The sequence below is a fragment of the Caretta caretta genome, chromosome 1, assembly GCF_965140235.1.
Source record: "Caretta caretta isolate rCarCar2 chromosome 1, rCarCar1.hap1, whole genome shotgun sequence".
NCBI classification, from domain to species: domain Eukaryota; kingdom Metazoa; phylum Chordata; order Testudines; family Cheloniidae; genus Caretta; species Caretta caretta.
In genome coordinates, this window is record NC_134206.1 from 62,421,381 (window position 1) to 62,440,949 (window position 19,569).

Below are 19,569 nucleotides of genomic sequence, written 5' to 3' on the forward strand. Positions count from 1 at the left end.
TTCCCCCTCTATGAGTAACAACGCTTTTGGTTTTTTGGTTTTGTTTTTTTTACTGCAAAAGCATGAATATAATAAGCTTTCCGCAGTGGCAGTATTGTAGCCTATGAGGTGAAGTCAATGGATGTCCCACTGAATTTAGTACTAGCAGCTGCCTAGATCCTGCTAATAACCACAGTACATGTTGTTTGGCAACTGGATTGCTGGATCTGAATATTTGTTTTTGTCTTTCTGCTAAAGCAAAGGTAGAATATTTTTCTTAGATGTAAAATTACCATTGCCATTGTGACCAGTGACCACTTTTCTAATTGGGTTGCTCATCATTCTGGGGGCAACAGAAAAGGCTGTTTAACTGTTTTCACCACTGACATGCACATAAGGAGGAAGGAGAAGATATCAAAGTACTTCAGGCACAAGCACACTCAAGGTAAGAACCCTTCCAAGCATGCACGTACACATGGACAAATTAGTGTTGGTACAAATCAGTGCCCTTATTAATTAAACAAAGATATGTCTTGGCAGCTGTTATATAACACCACAGAGGCAGTTGGCAGGAACAAGCCAAATGAAAGGCACATCAGGGGGCTAAGTATTAGCAGCAGAAGAACACAGTTACGTCCTTAAGAAGCAAAGATGCCCTTATTGAGCAAATACGTAACTGGCTACAGCACAGCATGGCAACAACTGGCAGAAAAGAAGTGACATGATGTTGCGGATGGAGCACTTCCCCCAAAATCACAGATGGCAGAATTGTGAGCACTTGTTATTGAAGCAACCATTTAACTTGGCAGAGCTGAAGACCACTTGGACAGCAAGAGTTGGCAGGCAAGGACAGAAAGCAGCATGGAATGGGAACATTCGATTGCTCACTCCCCAACAGTTGCATTAGCAAAAGAGGTTGCCCCCCTCCTGTGCATCATATTAGAGAGTTCTTTCAAAAGGATTTTATCTGTCTGCTCCTTTTTTCAGAACCTGAGATTTAATGTGAGTTGTTTTTTTTTTTTGTTTCTGTATCTCCTTATTGAAAAAGTGAGCTTCTCAGAGCTGCTTTAAGTGTATGGGAAGAACATTTCTCTTCTCTGTCTCTTTAAGCTCCATTTTTAATATAAGTCTTTTGTTTGTTCTTCAAAAGTTGCCATTGTTCTGTCTAGCAGATCACTTATTAGATGAATCAGGAAGTTACTCTTGTTTTGTTATAGATAGGCAGAACATGGTCCTGAAAATATTACCGCTCAGGGCATCTACTAAACCAACACTGTGCAAGTGGACCCATACGTGATAGTGTTCATCACTTATCTACAATGTTCACAGGGTTCAAAGTTAAGCATAATATGTTTGCACATTCTTAACTTGATTTAGTAATTTTTATGAATGTATTTAATATATGTCATCTTTTTTCTGTAATCCACATTGTTAAATCCATATTTATATCACATTGTTAATGTAGATAATTATAGTTTCAACAGTTCAGAAAATGTATCTCTGTATGGCTATCTATATCCCTTTAAAAATAGTTTTAAAAATATAAAGCTAAACTATAACATCTTTACCCTTTAGATGTGTGATATAGTGATATGGATAATTTATCTATGTGTGGCATTTGTAGCATACCCATAACTGTAATATCTAGATGATTATGTATCAAAATATATCTGCCAACAACAGATATATGTTCTGGGTTATTTCTCATTTTCTTTACCACACCATATAGTCCTATCAATATGTCTGTTTCTGAAGACTGAACAAGCTAATTGAAAAGCTCAACAAGGTTCATTTACATAGATAACTTGATAACTAGATAACTCTAGTGTCCTGGACCTATCCAAAATAGGTATCATGCCAGGATATGAAACAGACCACACTGTCAACACTAATGGATGATCATTTCCTGCCCATAGACAAGGGCTATATATCCAAATTCATATTGCTGGACTCCTATGCAACACCTCTATGCTTAAACATGGAATGGTGCTGAATCCCATCGGAGCTGTGGCAGAAGTAAGTGACACTGTGCTTAGATGACTTCATTCCTTTCAATCTGCACACACAGAATCAACGTGGGCACTGATTTACAGCCCTCAGGCCCCTCACCTGTGGAGTTTTACAAGGAGCTGTCATCAGTACACAGTTGATGCTCGTCATCTTCTCATTAGATGCAAACACCACCAAACTGTCCAAGAGCCTGGTTCAAGATTACCAGCTGTATGAAGACCATATGGCTGAAACTGAATCCAGGAAAGACTGAGGAGGTGCTGTAAGATAGAAGTGCTTTGAAGAACTCATTATCTCCATAATACTGTCTTTGATTATCCATTTTTTGAAAAGGTCTAATTTTTAGTAATCTGTTCCGGTGGAAGTGAAACAAAATGTTAAATACAAGAAGAAAAACATTCCTGTCTGGTAATAGATAGATTGGTTGGGTGACCTTAATCTAGTTGAAAAGAGAATGGCAAAACCTAAGGTTTGGGAAACCTGTTACTGTGGCCAAAGAGATACCGTAGCCCATGTGAGAAAGAGACACTGTGTATCTGTTAAACAGATTTGGTGAGGTACTGGCCAGCAAAATAAAGTAGAACATTTTATTTTCCTTTTGGAGGTTCAACATGAGTCTTTCATTAACTTCACTGAGCTTTGGATCAGGCCCTGGGAGAAGTGAAATTAGTTTTCAGGAGCTCCTGACTATGCCTCTGTCTCATCACTTGCACCTATCAGGGGACAGAGATGCCCGGGCATGTTGAAGTATATCACAGAAATATTGGTCCTATGCATCCTTTATACATCCTACATGAGTACAACCAGATGGTAGTGTTTTCCATTGGCTTCTAGAAAGCCCCTGAGAGATGCATAAGCAGCATGGAGAGCTTTGCCTGATTCCCTGCATCTTTCAGAATGTGGTGGCCTTGCTGTGGATGCTGTATATAGTTACCTATCTGGGTATGATGTGATAGAAGGTATCGCATTCAGTACTATGCAGTGTTACTTTTTGTTTGTGATGGAACTATCCAGGCACTTCTGGTAGCAAGTTGTAAGGATGGGCTTCTATCCACCGCAGGCTGCCTTTGGGAGATCATCGTGACTGTCAGCAGCGTGACTTTTAAAAATGCAAGTGAGAAAATTAGAATCGCCTAAGGACTCGTGTGAATTGCATCTCGCCCTTTCACCTCTGAGTTTAACTCACAGCACTCCGGAAACATGAATGTTTAATATGTCATTTACTGGCTCCCATGAAAGAAATGACAGCTGTGGAGTTTCAAAGCATAATCTGGAAGCAATGCACATGCCTCTATATTAAAAAAAAAATAAAATGACACCCAGAGCAAATCCTTTTTCATAAGCCCAGTTATTAGAAAAAAGTAATGTGATATCATGAGCTTTCATTAATACTAGTCTTCAATAAGCCTAGAGCAAATTCTTGCTTGCTGTGCACTTGCTATGAAACAGAATGGCTTGAAAGCAGAACATAGTCAGTGTAGGGGCAATCGGGCGTGTGCAGCGGAACTAGAGAGTATTTCTACTGGCATAGCGGTTCTCAGCCAGAGCATTTTGTTTTTTGTTTTTTTTTGTTATGTGAATTTGGTAAAAGAGGATTACTGGTATTTCAGCAAATCATAATACAGAGATCATATTTAGCACTTGTAGCATTCTTTACACCTACAAAGTGCTAAACACGCTTGGGTTAATCTTTGCAGGTGAGTAAGTATTATTATACTTGTTTTACAAATGCAGAGACTGAGCTGCAGAGCAGTTAGTACACTTGCCCAGGGCCACAGAGCATATCAGTGCCGGACCGAGGATTACAATTGAGGATTTCCAGGTTCTTGGGTCTATGTGTGGACCAATCATCATGCTGCCTCATAACAAGGTGTAGTTCAAATTTGCCAATTTGTGCTCTCAAAAAAAGACAGTTTCTCTCTTTGTCAAAGCAAACTCCCATGCTGCTGAACTAACTCCTGACTTTGCATGCATCATTAAATACTTTGCAGTTGCTATCCAGAAAGCTCTGCAGAAAACCTGTGGCCAACCCAAGTAACTCACTTTTCTTTTAAATAATTGATGACATCAAATAGCAGCAGTGTTGTGGCAACAAAGAGATCGCTCTCTCAAAATGTTTTATTTATTGAGAATTTACAAAATTGACTTCATGTTAATCTAAAACATCTGCTTATTCTAATTCAGGATGCCACAGCTCCGGTGCTATGAAATCCAACAACATTTCAGATTTAAACAATATGCATGTAATATCTGGCAAAGAGATATGGGGAGGGGTGTATGAAAGCCAAATATGCATTTCATATGAATTTATTTAAGGGGATTATAAATATGTATTTAATAATAAGTGTGTTTAAAATAATTTACTAAACCACCTAAATACCAGCTAGAGAATAAAAATTGATTCTCAGCTTTAAACAAGACCTTATTAGGTAAAGTAACAACTTTAGTTTCCAAGAAAAAACACTTGGAATTTTTGTCAGGCCAGACTTATATAAAACACACTTAGAAGTGGAGCTTTTTCCATGGTGTTCATAAATCAAGGTCACTTATGCAAGAAGACTAAGTTTTGTTAAAACTGACAATTGGATATAGAGGGCATATCAGTGTTAAATGATATTCTTCCCACATTCTAGGTCAGAAGGCAGTGTAAGCAACACAGTGGCATTATAAAACAGAAAATTGCATTCCAGATAATAACAGAGCTTCACGGTGCATGGTTTTACTCTTTAATGTGCTGTGTTGCACTCCGTCATATTAAGATTTTAAATTATATCACATTTCCTCCTTCATGCATTGTTTTAATTTGTTTCCAGTGGGATGGCTGGCTGAAATGCAGCTTTTTTTTTTTTTCTTTTTCCTTTTTTAATCCAATGATACCTAGAAAAAAAGCCTAGAGCAAAACTGTCTGTGCAGGAAAATGGAAACAAGAAGTAGTTTCAAGATTTATAAGCCAAGGGTTTATGTGATGTATTTACAGATTCAATCTGTGTACCAGGCTTTGATCCAAGCCTCAGCATGATGACTGGAATAACTCCAATTAACCCGATGATACCAGGCATGGGGTTAGTACCGCCGCCACCACCAACAGATGTGCCTGTAGTCAAAGAAATAATTCACTGCAAAAGCTGTACACTCTTCCCTCCAAACCCAAGTAAGTGGATCTGAAGAAAGAATGCTTGGCAATCTTGTTTTCTTAATATTTTGCATAAAATGTTTCTAGGTGCCAAACAATATTTGAGCACATTTTCTTTATAAATACAAAAGGAACCACAGTGGCATGTATGCAAGAAATAGAACTGATTTAATAAAGTGAATAATTTTGGATATGCGATGGTAACTAAAATGTTTGCAACCAAATTGTATGGATGTGTTGCAGTGTGGTAGAATATTAGAATATGTTCATTCATCTTGACAAATACAAGGGCAAACATAGAAAGACGTTTTGTAAGAAAAAAAAGTGGATTAATTTAACAAAGCTGAAGGAGACTGGACGTCTCACTTAGTTTTAATAAGCCATTCCCCTCTGTATTTCTTTTTCATTTCTATGTCACTCATTCAAATCCAGCCCAAGTCAGTAGCGATGGAAAATTGTAACTGTTCGATGGTTATTCACTGGCCCTTATGAACTGAATGTGGTGCTCTTAGTCTAGTTCCCATGATCAGGTGTCCACATCACAAAAACAGCATACAGATGGGGCACCGTTGTTGATAGTCTCAGAAGAAAGACTTCAATGGAAATGAGCATGAAGATTCACCTATTGCCTCACCCCCTAGAGGGGCTCCCTCTGCATTGTGGGGAAGGTGAGTCGGTAAGGAAATATGGGGAAGCTTGCACAACAGTCACCCACTGTGTACCTCTTCTGGGGTAGACTGTCCACCGGCTGTAGTAAGTGATGTAAGTGGTGATGAGCTGAGCTGCCTGCAGAGAGCACTTGGGAACTCCCCAGGATACAGGAGAAATGTCACGGCACACAGCATAGTTGTCCCAAGCTGACAGCCAGTTCTGGGGCTTGACATGTAGAGAGGGCAAATCTATAGTTCCATCTCCCTGCCCTTTTAGAGCACCATGTTTGCCCCGGGAAGCAGTCCCTGTGCTCCCTTCTTCCTGGCCCTTGCATGGGCTGTGCAAATGAAAGACGAACTCGTCCCACTGAGCATCTGCATAAGGGCAAGGCAGAATCTTGTGACTAAATCGGAGGACTTCAGTTCCTAGGGTCATCAGCTGGCGCCTTTCACCAGCACCATGGGGAAAAAGGAAAGCGAAGCAAACAGAATTTTGCTCTGTGTTTGTACTGTGCCTAGCCCATTGTTTAAGCAAATAGACTGGGTTTCAAAAACAATTAAAAGACTAACCTCACTCAGCGTATTTAATTGCCAAATTACTAATTCATATTAATCAGTGTTGGCTTGTAACTGTTTTTTTTCCAGAAAAGTGCTCTAGTAATCTACACATAAACAAGGTGAAACATTGTGACAATGTACACTCTTTTATACAGCCTCCAAAAATTTAAGTTTGCTCATTTACATGTAAATGATGATAATTTTTTTTAAAAAAGTCACTTCATCCAGCGGTGTTTCAATGCCAAATGAGTATTCTGTGTGCTGTTAGGTTATCCTTCCCTTGTTCTAGCCTCTGTTCTATTATCTGGCAACAGGACAAAGTAGATAACTGGCAGAGGGTTTTCATCATGTTGTCATTTCATCGTGTTTCCCACTCTGTTTTGCTGTTTGCTATGCTTCTGTATTACAAAAGAGAAATGAAATTATGCTAAGACTGGGTAACATCTTCAAACCTGAGTGCCTGAAGTTAGGTTCCCATGTCCATATGCAGGCACCTAAACAAATGTGGCCTGATTTTCATCACCCATCGATTTGAGTCGGTGTTGTGTAAAAAATTAGAGATGAGCCAAAGTGGCTGAGTTCAGACTCAGCTCAGATTTACACTAGAGTTTAGGGTTTGTGTCTGAGGTCATGTCAGCACTAAGGTTCCTCTCATCCAAAATTTCACAGACTTTTCTTGTGGGATTTCAATTGAATCCAAGTAGGAAAATAGACCCCTTTGGGTTTTGGATCTGACCTGGACAGCAAATCATAATGGCAGGGATTTGACTGTGAAACCATCAATCAAAATTGGAAATGAGGAGATTCAATTCAGGGATACAGTTTTGGCCAATCCCTAAAATATTTAATTGTCCCTAACCCCAACCCCCTCCCAAATAAATTGCTATTCAAAATAATTTTTAGTGCATAAAATTGATTATGGGGATGATTGGGATGAATGAATACAAAGACAAAGCCTTGTGTTCCAGTGTGATTTTTGTTTTTACTTAGATCTTCCACCACCTTCCACAAGAGAGAGACCTCCTGGGTGTAAGACTGTGTTTGTTGGAGGTTTACCAGAAAATGCTACTGAGGAAATTATTCAGGAAGTCTTTGAGCAGTGTGGAGATATTACAGCTATTCGGAAAAGCAAGAAGAATTTTTGTCACATTCGTTTTGCAGAGGAGTTCATGGTTGATAAAGCCATTTACCTTTCTGGTACTTTACATTCTTTAATGGATTTTCTGTGCTTCTCATTTGTATTTTATGATGCTAATGTGTGCTTATTTTCCTAGCCTTTATCTCAGTGAGTGTTGCTTGAGCTCAGCAGCTTTGGCTAGGAGTGGGAATGGTGCAATTCCACATTTTCTTGTGCTCACCAAGACTAGTGTGTGATTCTGTTAATTTTACCTACCCCAGATAATTTCCCACCATCCCTGACAATTATTTTCGGTTTTATGCAGGTTTATATGGTTTTTATTCATACATTGGGGTGGGAAGGGGGGGAGTGGAGGGCCCTGGGCCAGGATTGCTGCAGTACTTCAGTGCCAGTTTCCGTGACAGGTGCTGGCAGTTTCACTGGCATATTTTTATACATTCTGCAGTGTGGCCTGAAAGTATTCTGCCTTCATAAGCACATTATAGGTGTGATTCTGATACCCATACTCATACAGAGTAACACCTTTCTCCACAAAAAGTCCAATTGACTTTGATGGGGATATCTGTTCAAAACTACTCCTCATGAGTAAAGGTGTCAAAATCTGACCTAATATAGTGTTCGGGATGTTCCTCAAGATCTCCACCAACTACCATTTTTTAAAACAAAAGTCAAGTTTCATGCCTTTAAACTTGGGTGAATGTTAAATTGTGACTTGGAAAAACCCCACTCTTTTATTTTACAAAGGGGCAGCCACTCTTTCTTTTTAAAAAAAAAATTCCAATTCCCTGTCTTTGGAGCTCGGGGAGGTGAAATCATTTTTTTAAGGAAATTTTAAAAGACTTTTTTAAGTTTCTCCAAATCTTTATCTTTTCCTTTCCTCCTTCCTTTTTTTACCCCATTTCTTCACTCCCATCCCTGTCTCCTTTTCCGATCCCACTCCGGTTTCAACTTTCCTCCTTCCCATCTCTCATTATTACTTTTGTGTTCATTTATTATTTCTACATCACTATAGTTTGTGTGGCACTTTACAGACAAATGAAACAAAGCCCAGGTCCCAGCTCAGCACAGCTGATCTACAGAGGTGTTGAACACCTACTATTCATAGTACAAGTCGTGGTTGCTTTGTGTTTTTTAGGATGAGGGCCTAAATTGGACATAACCCCCCAAAAATGAAGGGCATAGTGCAAAGAGTGAGGGGAGTGGAAGAGAAGATCATAGAAAAACAGAAACTGTCATGCTAGATCAGAATCAAAATCCAGCTAATCCAGTATCCTGTCTCTGACAGTGACTGACACCAGATCCTTCAGAGGATGGTTATAGGAATCCTGAGGAGGCAGATGTGAGATAACTTGACCCCAAAGAAAGTTTCCTTCTGACCCCTAATAGTCAGAGACTGCCTTAACTGAAATCTGCTGATTATTATGTATGCAATGTATTACTTCCTATTTTGCCAGTTTCTTTTCGATAATGTGCTATAGTTAGGGGACAGTCAGGAAAGAGAGCAGCGGTGGAGGTTAAACTTCCTTTCTGCTCCCCTCCCTCCTCATTCTGTGCAGGTTTATTTCCAAGCTCCCGGGACTTTCTCTTCCTGACTCTCCCCTTCATTCTTCATTCCATCCTTCCCCCTCCCTCTTTCCTCACTCTTCCTTTTCACTGCTGCTTGTACAACTCTCCTCTTTACTCTCCCACTTCTGCTTTCTTCTGTTTTCCCATCCTCCCTATCTCCATATTTTTCTCTCTCCTCATCCTCCTCTTTCTTCGTTCCTTTTGTTCCTCTGGCAGAGACTTTTTACCTAGTGTCTCCAGCCACATTAAAGAAGGGACAGTGGGTTGGGAGTGAGGGATAGAGAAAAAGAAACAGGTGAGCATTGCTGCCATAATCAGCTAACTTGTGCTGTCCGCCTTGATTTCCATGGAATTCTGCAATAAACTCGGAGCCTTGACTGTTTTCCAGCACTGCAGAGAAGATCGTGCACTAGAGGCAGGTTTTAATTGTACTGAATGATTGTGTTTTTCTAACCAATCTTTATAGTGTTTTGAAACATAATGCATTTGAAAACGGTAGAAGAAAAACATACAGTTAAAGCAATTTCTCAAGCCTATAATATACAAAAGAGACCTACAAATAGAAGGTATAATTTATTATAACTTCAGTATACTTGTTATATGAGGGAAAACCATGCCTTTGATAATGATGACTTAGTCTGTCTAATCGGTTTTATCTGTCTATCCAATCTAATCTATCTAGGTATTTATCCCATGCTTAGTTCCATAGTACCTTACGCAATTATAAAATCCATTAAGCAGTCTAATCGCTAGTTCTTTCCATTCTAACTCCAAATGGATGTATGCGGGGTTGGGAAGAGGCATTATGTTGCATTTTGATTGCAGGACGGCTAAGCTGGAGAAGCGTACATTCTGCTCTGAAGGTTGAGCAGTTCGCTGCCATTCTGATCTGTTATGGAAGTGAATTCCAAATAGCCATGACCAGCTGATGAGAAAGTTCTGCTTCCTGCCCTCATATGTTTCACCCTCATGACTGGGATGGTTCCATAGCTTGTGAAACTCTAAGCAGTCACAGACAGAAAGAGCAGGACAATATCTTAGGTTGCCAGGGCCCAGCCCTGTGGAGAACTTTCAAGATTATGGGCAAAACCTTGAATATGATTTATATCTGCTAATGTGTTCCAGTTTCTGCCCAGTGCTGAGTATCCAGGCAATGTATAATGTCATTTTTAAGCTCCCACTGGGTGCTCGTGCCCCTAGGCCCTCTCTTTTGGATGTCCGAGTCCAGGTGTGTCTCTCGCTGTATTCAGGGCATTCACTGGCCAGCTCCCTGCTCAGTAACACCCAATCACAAAAGATAAGTCTTGGAGCATATACTAGATGTGTAACATGGAAAGGCTGGTTTTTATTTTTACAGCATAGTAATTGATTTTTCCTGGTGCTGCTCTTTTAAAGTTAGGCTCCTGTCGAGTGACCAAAACCCCTTCCTCTGTCTGTGTGTGAGAAACAGAGATTTAAAATGACACATCCTGCATGCAGTTAATGCAAGCTGCTGTTCCAAGCACCAAGGTGGGAAGAGGTTGTGTGAATGAAATTCATTGCCTTTCCAGGAGGAGGTCTGAAAAGGGTGGTGGGGGGGTGCTATTATCTGTTCAAATATCTTTGAACACTGTTAAGAGCATAAAATAATGGAAGACAACAGGCGTTCAGACTTCTCTACAACTCACCGCTGGCATGCTGACTGCTTTGCCGGTGGCTCTGTAAACAAAGCAGAATCTGACAGACACACACACATACCACCCAGTGTATGGTCATGCCAGCCACACACCTATCTGAGGTTTTTATGTCAATCCAGGTAGTGCTGAGGTCATTGTACTGTCCCAGTAGTCCATTTAAGGACTGCTGAAGTGCCTAGATTGACTGTGCCTAAGGAGGGCTGCTGTGACATTTTGAAACAGTGGACTAGTTTTGACATTATGACATGGATGCTCACAAAAACCTTTTGGTTGGTTGCCCAGTGGCAGCCAGAGCGGCCGAACAGTCAATCTGATTTTTAGTCATTCATGGATGCACTCAAAACTGGCTGCCCTAAAGAGGTCTTTTGAAAATTCTCTTGTGAAGGACATCAAATCTAGGATCGAAACGCAGATATTCCTGGCTCCCTGTGCTGTGCTCAAACTGCACCTTCTTTTCTGCACCGTTCTCTCTATCTGTTCCCAAAAGATAGGGCTGCTCTGATAAAATTCAGCTTCCCTATTGCACACTCCACATTTTCGTTGGTGTCATAAATATAAAGGGAAGGGTAAACCCCTTTGAAATCCCTCCTGGCCAGGGGAAAGCTCCTCTCACCTGTAAAGGGTTAAGAAGCTAAAGGTAACCTCGCTGGCACCTGACCAAAATGACCAATGAGGAGACAAGATACTTTCAAAAGCTGGGAGGAGGGAGAGGAACAAAGGGTCTCTCTGTATGCTGCTCTTGCCAGGGACAGAACAGGAATGGAGTCTTAGAACTTTTAGTAAGTAATCTAGCTAGGTATGTGTTAGATTATGATTTCTTTAAATGGCTGAGAAAAGAATTGTGCTGAATAGAATAACTATTTCTGTCTGTGTATCTTTTTTGTAACTTAAGGTTTTGCCTAGAGGGGTTCTCTATGTTTTTGAATCTAATTACCCTGTAAGATATCTACATCCTGATTTTACAGGGGGGATTTCTTTATTTCTATTTACTTCTATTTTTTTATTAAAAGTCTTCTTGTAAAAACTGAATGCTTTTTCATTGTTCTCAGATCCAAGGGTTTGGGTCTGTGGTCACCTATGCAAATTGGTGAGGCTTTTTATCCAACATTTCCCAGGAAAGGGGGGGGTGCAAGTGTTGGGAGGATTGTTCATTGTTCTTAAGATCCAAGGGTCTGGGTCTGTAGTCACCTAGGCAAATTGGTGAGGCTTTTTACTAAACCTTGTCCAGGAAGTGGGGTGCAAGGTTTTGGGAAGTATTTTGGGGGGAAAGACGCGTCCAAACAGCTCTTCCCCAGTAACCAGTATTAGTTTGGTGGTGGTAGCGGCCATTCCAAGGATAACGGGTGTAATATTTTGTACCTTGGGGAAGTTTTGACCTAAGCTGGTAAAGATAAGCTTAGGAGGTTTTTCATGCAGGTCCCCACATCTGTACCCTAGAGTTCAGAGTGGGGGAGGAACCTTGACATGGTGGCACAGTGGTGGGATTAACCTGAAATCATCTGAGATCCAGTTGAGATTTTTTGAACTAGAAGTACAGATTTTAAAAAGGAAATTTTTTTTTCTTTGGAAAGAAAGTCCAGAAAGCAGCTTTGAAACTGAAAGCAGCTTGGTTTCTCTCTGCTTTGTGGCCAAGCAGAGACAAAAGGGGATTATCTTGTGAATTGCAGGTTTTCTTTGCCTGGAGGCAGGGTACTTAACTCCTGCAGGGAACTTCACAGTCTTCCAACCCAGAGGTGTTTTTTTTTCTTTTCTTCCTAAAAGTAAATAGGGGGTGTGTGTTCTACCCATTTGCTTTTTCTTTGGGCTGGGTAAGCAGGTTTCCAAGCAGTTGGAGGTTTTTTGCTTTAATTTGGGCCCAGAGCAGAGACAAGGGAATTGTCTTTTTCTGTAGGCTGACAATCACTATCAGAGAATAGGTATTCTATTGCAGCACAGCAAAATTTTACAGCCAAGTTTTGTTTGTTTATTTCTAAACCTCAGGTGTAAAGTTAGTTAAAAACAGAGAGGTTAGAATGACCAAATCCTCAGCTCAACTACAGCTGGAATTAGCCAAATTTCAGGCTGAGGAAAGACAAAGGGAACATGAAAGACAGATAGAACTCATGCGGCTGGAGAAGGAGGTACAGGAGGCTGCCCACAAGAGGGAAATGGAGGCAAGGAAGCATGTGGAGGAGGAGAAGGAAAAAGAGAGGAAGCATGTGGAGGAGGAGAAGGAAAAAGAGAGGAAGCATGTGGAGGAGGTGGAGAGGATAAAGGCCCAGCAGAATATACCAACAAACCCTAGCAATCCTTCTCCAGGTACCACTTCCCATCCCAGAAAGTTCCCCACCTACAAGGCAGGTGATGATACTGAGGCCTTCTTAGAAAACTTCGAAAGGGCCTGCCTTGGGTACAACATCTCTACTGACCAATACATGGTAGAGCTGAGGCCGCAGCTCAGTGGACCCTTAGCTGAGGTGGCAGCTGAAATGCCTAAAGAACACATGAACAAGTATGAACTGTTTAAATCCAAGGCGAGAGTCAGAATGGGGATAACACCCGAGCAGTCTCGTCGGAGGTTCAGAGCCCTAAGGTGGAAACCAGACATGTCATTTACCCGACATGCCTACCACATTGTGAAACATTGGGATGCCTGGATATCAGGAGCAAGTGTTGAATCTCCAGTAAATTTGCCCTTCCTAATGCAAATGGAACAATTCTTAGAGGGTGTTCCTGAGGAAATAGAAAGATACATCCTAGATGGGAAACCCAAAACTGTAATTGAGGCAGGAGAGATTGGAGCCAGATGGGTGGAGGTGGCAGAGAAGAAGAAAACTGGTCGCAGTTGGAGTGGAGACCAGAAGGGACCACCCCAGACCACACCCTATTACCGGGGGCCGCCCAAAGCCCCACCTACCTCCCAAAGAACCCTCCAGACCCCTTATCGTCCCACCACCCCGTTCTCCAGCAACCCTCCTCGCCCCAGTGACCCATCAGCTGGACGATGTTTTAAATGTAACGAGCTGGGGCATGTAAAGGCCAACTGCCCCAAGAACCCCAACAGATTACAGTTCATTGCACCGGAATCACACCAGAGGTCCACAGGCCCAGATACCTCCCAGATACCCTTGGAGCGGAGGGAAACTGTGAGTGTGGGCGGGAAGAAGGTCACCGCGTGGAGGGACACCGGAGCACAAGTGTCAGCTATCCATGCTTCCTTAGTGGACCCCAATTTAATCAACCCAGAGATCCAAGTGACGATTCAACCCTTCAAGTCCAACTCTTTCAATTTGCCTACAGCCAAGTTGCCTGTCCAGTACAAGGGCTGGTCAGGAATGTGGACTTTTGCAGTCTATGATGATTATCCCATCCCCATGCTGTTGGGGGAAGACTTGGCCAATCATGTGAAGCAGGCCAAGAGGGTGGGAATGGTCACCCGCAGCCAGGCTAAACAAGCCGTGAGGCCTAGCTCTGTTCCGGAAACTTCTATCAGGACCCAGTCAGAGGTGATGGACCTGGACCCCAGGCCAATGTCTGCAACAGCAGTAGTGGATCCAGTCCCAGAGACCCAGACGGAACCAGTCCCAGAACCGGAACCAGCCGAACAACCAACACCAGACCCCGTGTCAGCACTGAATCCAGTACTTGCAACCTCAACAACAGAGGGCCCCACCGAACCTGAACTGGCAGCAGCCGATAACCCGACCCAAGAGGCTCAGCCGGAGCCTGAATCCCAACATAGTGCACCAGCGGAGAGCGGTTCACAGTCAACAGAAACAGCTCCATCCCCTATATCGCTTCCAGAGGGACCAAGCCTAGGTCCACAATCCCATGAGGAACTGATGTCTCCAGCATCAAGGGAACAGTTCCAGACCGAACAGGAAGCAGATGAAAGCCTCCAGAGAGCTTGGACAGCGGCACGGAGCAACCCACCGCCTCTCAGCTCTTCTAATCGATCCAGGTTTGTTATAGAAAGAGGACTTTTATACAAGGAAACTCTTTCTGGTGGATACCAGGAAGACTGGCATCCTCAGAAACAGTTGGTAGTTCCAACTAAATACCGGGCCAAGCTCTTGAGCTTAGCCCACGATCACCCTAGTGGCCATGCTGGGATGAACAGGACCAAAGACCGTTTGGGGGGATTATTCCACTGGGAGGGAATGGGCAAGGATGTTTCTACCTATGTCCAGTCTTGTGAGGTGTGCCAAAGAGTGGGAAAACCCCAAGACCAGGTCAAAGCCCCTCTCCAGCCACTCCCCATCATTGAAGTTCCATTTCAGCGAGTAGCTGTGGATATTCTGGGTCCTTTTCCGAAAAAGACACCCAGAGGAAAGCAGTACATACTGACTTTCATGGATTTTGCCACCCGATGGCCGGAAGCAGTAGCTCTAAGCAACACCAGGGCTAAAAGTGTGTGTCAGGCACTAGCAGACATTTTTGCCAGGGTAGGTTGGCCCTCCGACATCCTCACAGATGCAGGGACTAATTTCCTGGCAGGAACTATGAAAAACCTTTGGGAAGCTCATGGGGTAAATCACTTGGTTGCCACTCCGTACCACCATCAAACAAATGGCATGGTGGAGAAGTTTAATGGAACTTTGGGGGCCATGATACGTAAATTTGTAAATGAGCACTCCAATGATTGGGACCTAGTGTTGCAGCAGTTGCTCTTTGCCTACAGAGCTGTACCACATCCCAGTTTAGGGTTTTCCCCATTTGAACTTGTATATGGCCGTGAGGTTAAGGGGCCATTGCAGTTGGTGAAGCAGCAATGGGAGGGATTTACACCTTCTCCAGGAACTAACATTCTGGACTTTGTAACCAACCTACAGAACACCCTCCGAACCTCTTTAGCCCTTGCTAGAGAAAACTTACAGGATGCTCAAAAAGAGCAAAAAGCCTGGTATGATAAACATGCCAGAGAGCGTTCCTTCAAAGTAGGAGACCAGGTCATGGTCTTAAAGGCGCTCCAGGCCCATAAAATGGAAGCATCGTGGGAAGGGCCATTCACGGTCCAGGAGCGCCTGGGAGCTGTTAATTATCTCATAGCATTCCCCACCTCCAACCGAAAGCCTAAGGTGTACCATATTAATTCTCTAAAGCCCTTTTATTCCAGAGAATTAAAGGTTTGTCAGTTTACAGCCCAGGGAGGAGACGACGCTGAGTGGCCTGAAGGTGTTTACTACGAAGGGAAATGTGCTGGTGGTGTGGAAGAGGTGAACCTCTCCATGACCCTTGGGCGTATGCAGCGACAGCAGATCCAGGAGCTGTGCACTAGCTACGCACCAACGTTCTCAGCCACCCCAGGACTGACTGAACGGGCATACCACTCCATTGACACAGGTAATGCTCACCCAATTAGGGTCCAACCTTACCGGGTGTCTCCTCAAGCTAAAACTGCTATAGAACGGGAGATCCAGGATATGTTACAGATGGGGGTAATCCGCCCCTCTGAAAGTGCATGGGCATCTCCAGTGGTTCTAGTTCCCAAACCAGATGGGGAAATACGTTTTTGTGTGGACTACCGTAAGCTAAATGCTGTAACTCGCCCAGACAACTATCCAATGCCACGCACAGATGAACTATTAGAGAAACTGGGACGGGCCCAGTTCATCTCTACCTTGGACTTAACCAAGGGGTACTGGCAGGTACCGCTAGATGAATCTGCCAAGGAAAGGTCAGCCTTCATCACACATCTCGGGCTGTATGAATTTAATGTACTCCCTTTCGGGCTGCGAAATGCACCCGCCACTTTCCAAAGACTTGTAGATGGTCTCCTAGCGGGATTAGGAGAATATGCAGTCGCCTACCTTGACGATGTGGCCATATTTTCGGATTCCTGGGCAGAACACCTGGAACATCTACAAAAAGTCCTTGAGCGCATAAGGGAGGCAGGACTAACTGTTAAGGCTAAGAAGTGTCAAATAGGCCTAAACAGAGTGACTTACCTTGGACACCAGGTGGGTCAAGGAACTATCAGCCCCCTACAGGCCAAAGTGGATGCTATCCAAAAGTGGCCTGTCCCAAAGTCAAAGAAACAGGTTCAATCCTTCTTAGGCTTGGCTGGTTATTACAGACGATTTGTACCGCACTACAGCCAAATCGCTGCCCCACTGACAGACCTAACCAAAAAGAAACAGCCAAATGCTGTTCAGTGGACCGGAAAGTGTCAGAAGGCCTTTAACAAGCTTAAAGCGACACTCATGTCTGACCCTGTACTAAGGGCCCCAGACTTTGACAAACCGTTCCTTGTAACCACAGATGCGTCCGAGCGTGGTGTGGGAGCAGTTTTAATGCAGAAAGGACCTGATCAAGAATTCCACCCTGTAGTGTTTCTCAGCAAAAAACTGTCTGAGAGGGAAAGCAACTGGTCAGTCACTGAAAAAGAATGTTACGCCATTGTCTACGCTCTGGAAAAGCTACGCCCATATGTTTGGGGACGGCGTTTCCACCTGCAAACCGACCATGTTGCACTGAAGTGGCTTCACACCGTCAAAGAAACTAACAAAAAACTTCTTCGGTGGAGTTTAGCTCTCCAAGATTTTGATTTCGACATCCAACACATCTCAGGAGCTTCTAACAAAGTGGCTGATGCACTCTCCCGTGAAAGTTTCCCAGAATCAACTGGTTAAAATCGTCCTTGAGATGTGGAAAATATTGTTAGTCTTTATGTACTTGGTAGTATATTTAGAGATGCATGTGTCTTCTTAACTCTGTTTTCCTAGAGCTCCAGGAAGAAATCCCAGCCAGTGTTTCACCCTAGCTGAGATTTGGGGGGCGTGTCATAAATATAAAGGGAAGGGTAAACCCCTTTGAAATCCCTCCTGGCCAGGGGAAAGCTCCTCTCACCTGTAAAGGGTTAAGAAGCTAAAGGTAACCTCGCTGGCACCTGACCAAAATGACCAATGAGGAGACAAGATACTTTCAAAAGCTGGGAGGAGGGAGAGGAACAAAGGGTCTCTCTGTATGCTGCTCTTGCCAGGGACAGAACAGGAATGGAGTCTTAGAACTTTTAGTAAGTAATCTAGCTAGGTATGTGTTAGATTATGATTTCTTTAAATGGCTGAGAAAAGAATTGTGCTGAATAGAATAACTATTTCTGTCTGTGTATCTTTTTTGTAACTTAAGGTTTTGCCTAGAGGGGTTCTCTATGTTTTTGAATCTAATTACCCTGTAAGATATCTACATCCTGATTTTACAGGGGGGATTTCTTTATTTCTATTTACTTCTATTTTTTTATTAAAAGTCTTCTTGTAAAAACTGAATGCTTTTTCATTGTTCTCAGATCCAAGGGTTTGGGTCTGTGGTCACCTATGCAAATTGGTGAGGCTTTTTATCCAACATTTCCCAGGAAAGGGGGGGGGTGCAAGTGTTGGGAGGATTGTTCATTGTTCTTAAGATCCAAGGGTCTGGGTCTGTAGTCACCTAGGCAAATTGGTGAGGCTTTTTACTAAACCTTGTCCAGGAAGTGGGGTGCAAGGTTTTGGGAAGTATTTTGGGGGGAAAGACGCGTCCAAACAGCTCTTCCCCAGTAACCAGTATTAGTTTGGTGGTGGTAGCGGCCATTCCAAGGATAACGGGTGTAATATTTTGTACCTTGGGGAAGTTTTGACCTAAGCTGGTAAAGATAAGCTTAGGAGGTTTTTCATGCAGGTCCCCACATCTGTACCCTAGAGTTCAGAGTGGGGGAGGAACCTTGACAGTTGGATTAGGGTGCAACCATCTTTATACCCTCTCACTTTGCTCCTTTGTCATTGTGAGTGGGCAGAGTTTGGACATACGTAAGAATCTTACTCTCTGAAAGGCTCCAAGAGCAAGACTCTTACACATTTCAATACCCTATCTGCTCATAACAACAGAGGAGACAAGCAGAGCAGAGGGAGAGCATTCACAAGGTTATATAGAGTGCAAAACACAACACAGCTGGGAGATCTAATTTTAGGCTCATGACCCTGGGCATTTTGGCAGTGTCCCTCAGACACGACTGATAAGGTTCTTTAAGTTTACAAAATTAGTTAGTTGATAAATATATGTTGGGAGTCAATTGATTTGTCTGACATTTGTCACGGTTACAGAGCTAGCTGCACCGCAGACCTCTTCTCTTGCCTTTCTGAGTGCACCCCCTGCTGGTAGGAGGCCTCACACCTTTACCTCCCTGGAGTAAAATCACACCATTCTCCCACTCGCAGACCATGTCCTTGGTTACAGCACCCTGGGAGTCCTTACTCCCAACAGATCTGAGTGGGTTCCAGTACCTGTGGTTCTTCCTTTCTATATCTTGTGGCCAGTGGAGAATACAGTGACACCAAGTGGCTTTCTTACACTAAAGTATTGTTTAATCTTAACTGTGAGAAAAATGGCAAAGTATAAGAGAAGAGTTTAAAACAGTAACAATCTGTACACATGTTTATCTTTCCTAAAGGCTTAGGCAGGCCTATTTTACCACAGCCTCCTAACTTCTGGGCTCTGGGTGTCAGTTTGTTCTCCAACAGTCTCTCTTCCCTGTCCTTGTGGGCTGTTCTTTGTCCCAGTTTTCCTGTGGTTGAAAGCTGGAACCCGTCTCCCCTTTGCCAGGCTAGACTGTTGAGCTCAACAGGGTGTTAGAGGAAAAACTTCAAAGCAAATATCACCTTTGTTGTCTCTTATGTATCTGAAGCCATTGTCCCCTTTTCTGCAAATGTGCAGTCCACCTCTGTTTTAACCAACCCTTTTTATCTATACAATGACCCCCCTAACAACAATCAGATAGGACTATAATATGTTCTAAGTTAGAAGTGCACTCACTGTGTCACAGCATTCACCCCTCTCTGTTCAAAGCCCAAGTTTGCCCTTCCCCTTGCAAAGCCCAAAGGCTGCGTTGGAGCCCTGTGGTATCTAGGA

At 43.0% G+C, this 19,569-nt stretch overlaps 1 protein-coding gene across 6 annotated transcripts in view; it reads left to right on the forward strand.

Annotated features, from left to right (window-relative positions):
• ENOX1 (ecto-NOX disulfide-thiol exchanger 1) overlaps positions 1–19,569 on the forward strand; it is a 508,731-nt gene that overhangs the window by 362,141 nt on the left and 127,021 nt on the right. For all 6 annotated transcript variants that reach the window (XM_075128654.1, XM_048851020.2, XM_048851038.2 and 3 more), the window contains 2 exons: positions 4,967–5,140; positions 7,321–7,527. In XM_075128654.1, the coding sequence (XP_074984755.1) occupies positions 4,967–5,140; positions 7,321–7,527 (381 nt within the window). The remainder of the gene's footprint in view (positions 1–4,966; positions 5,141–7,320; positions 7,528–19,569) is intronic.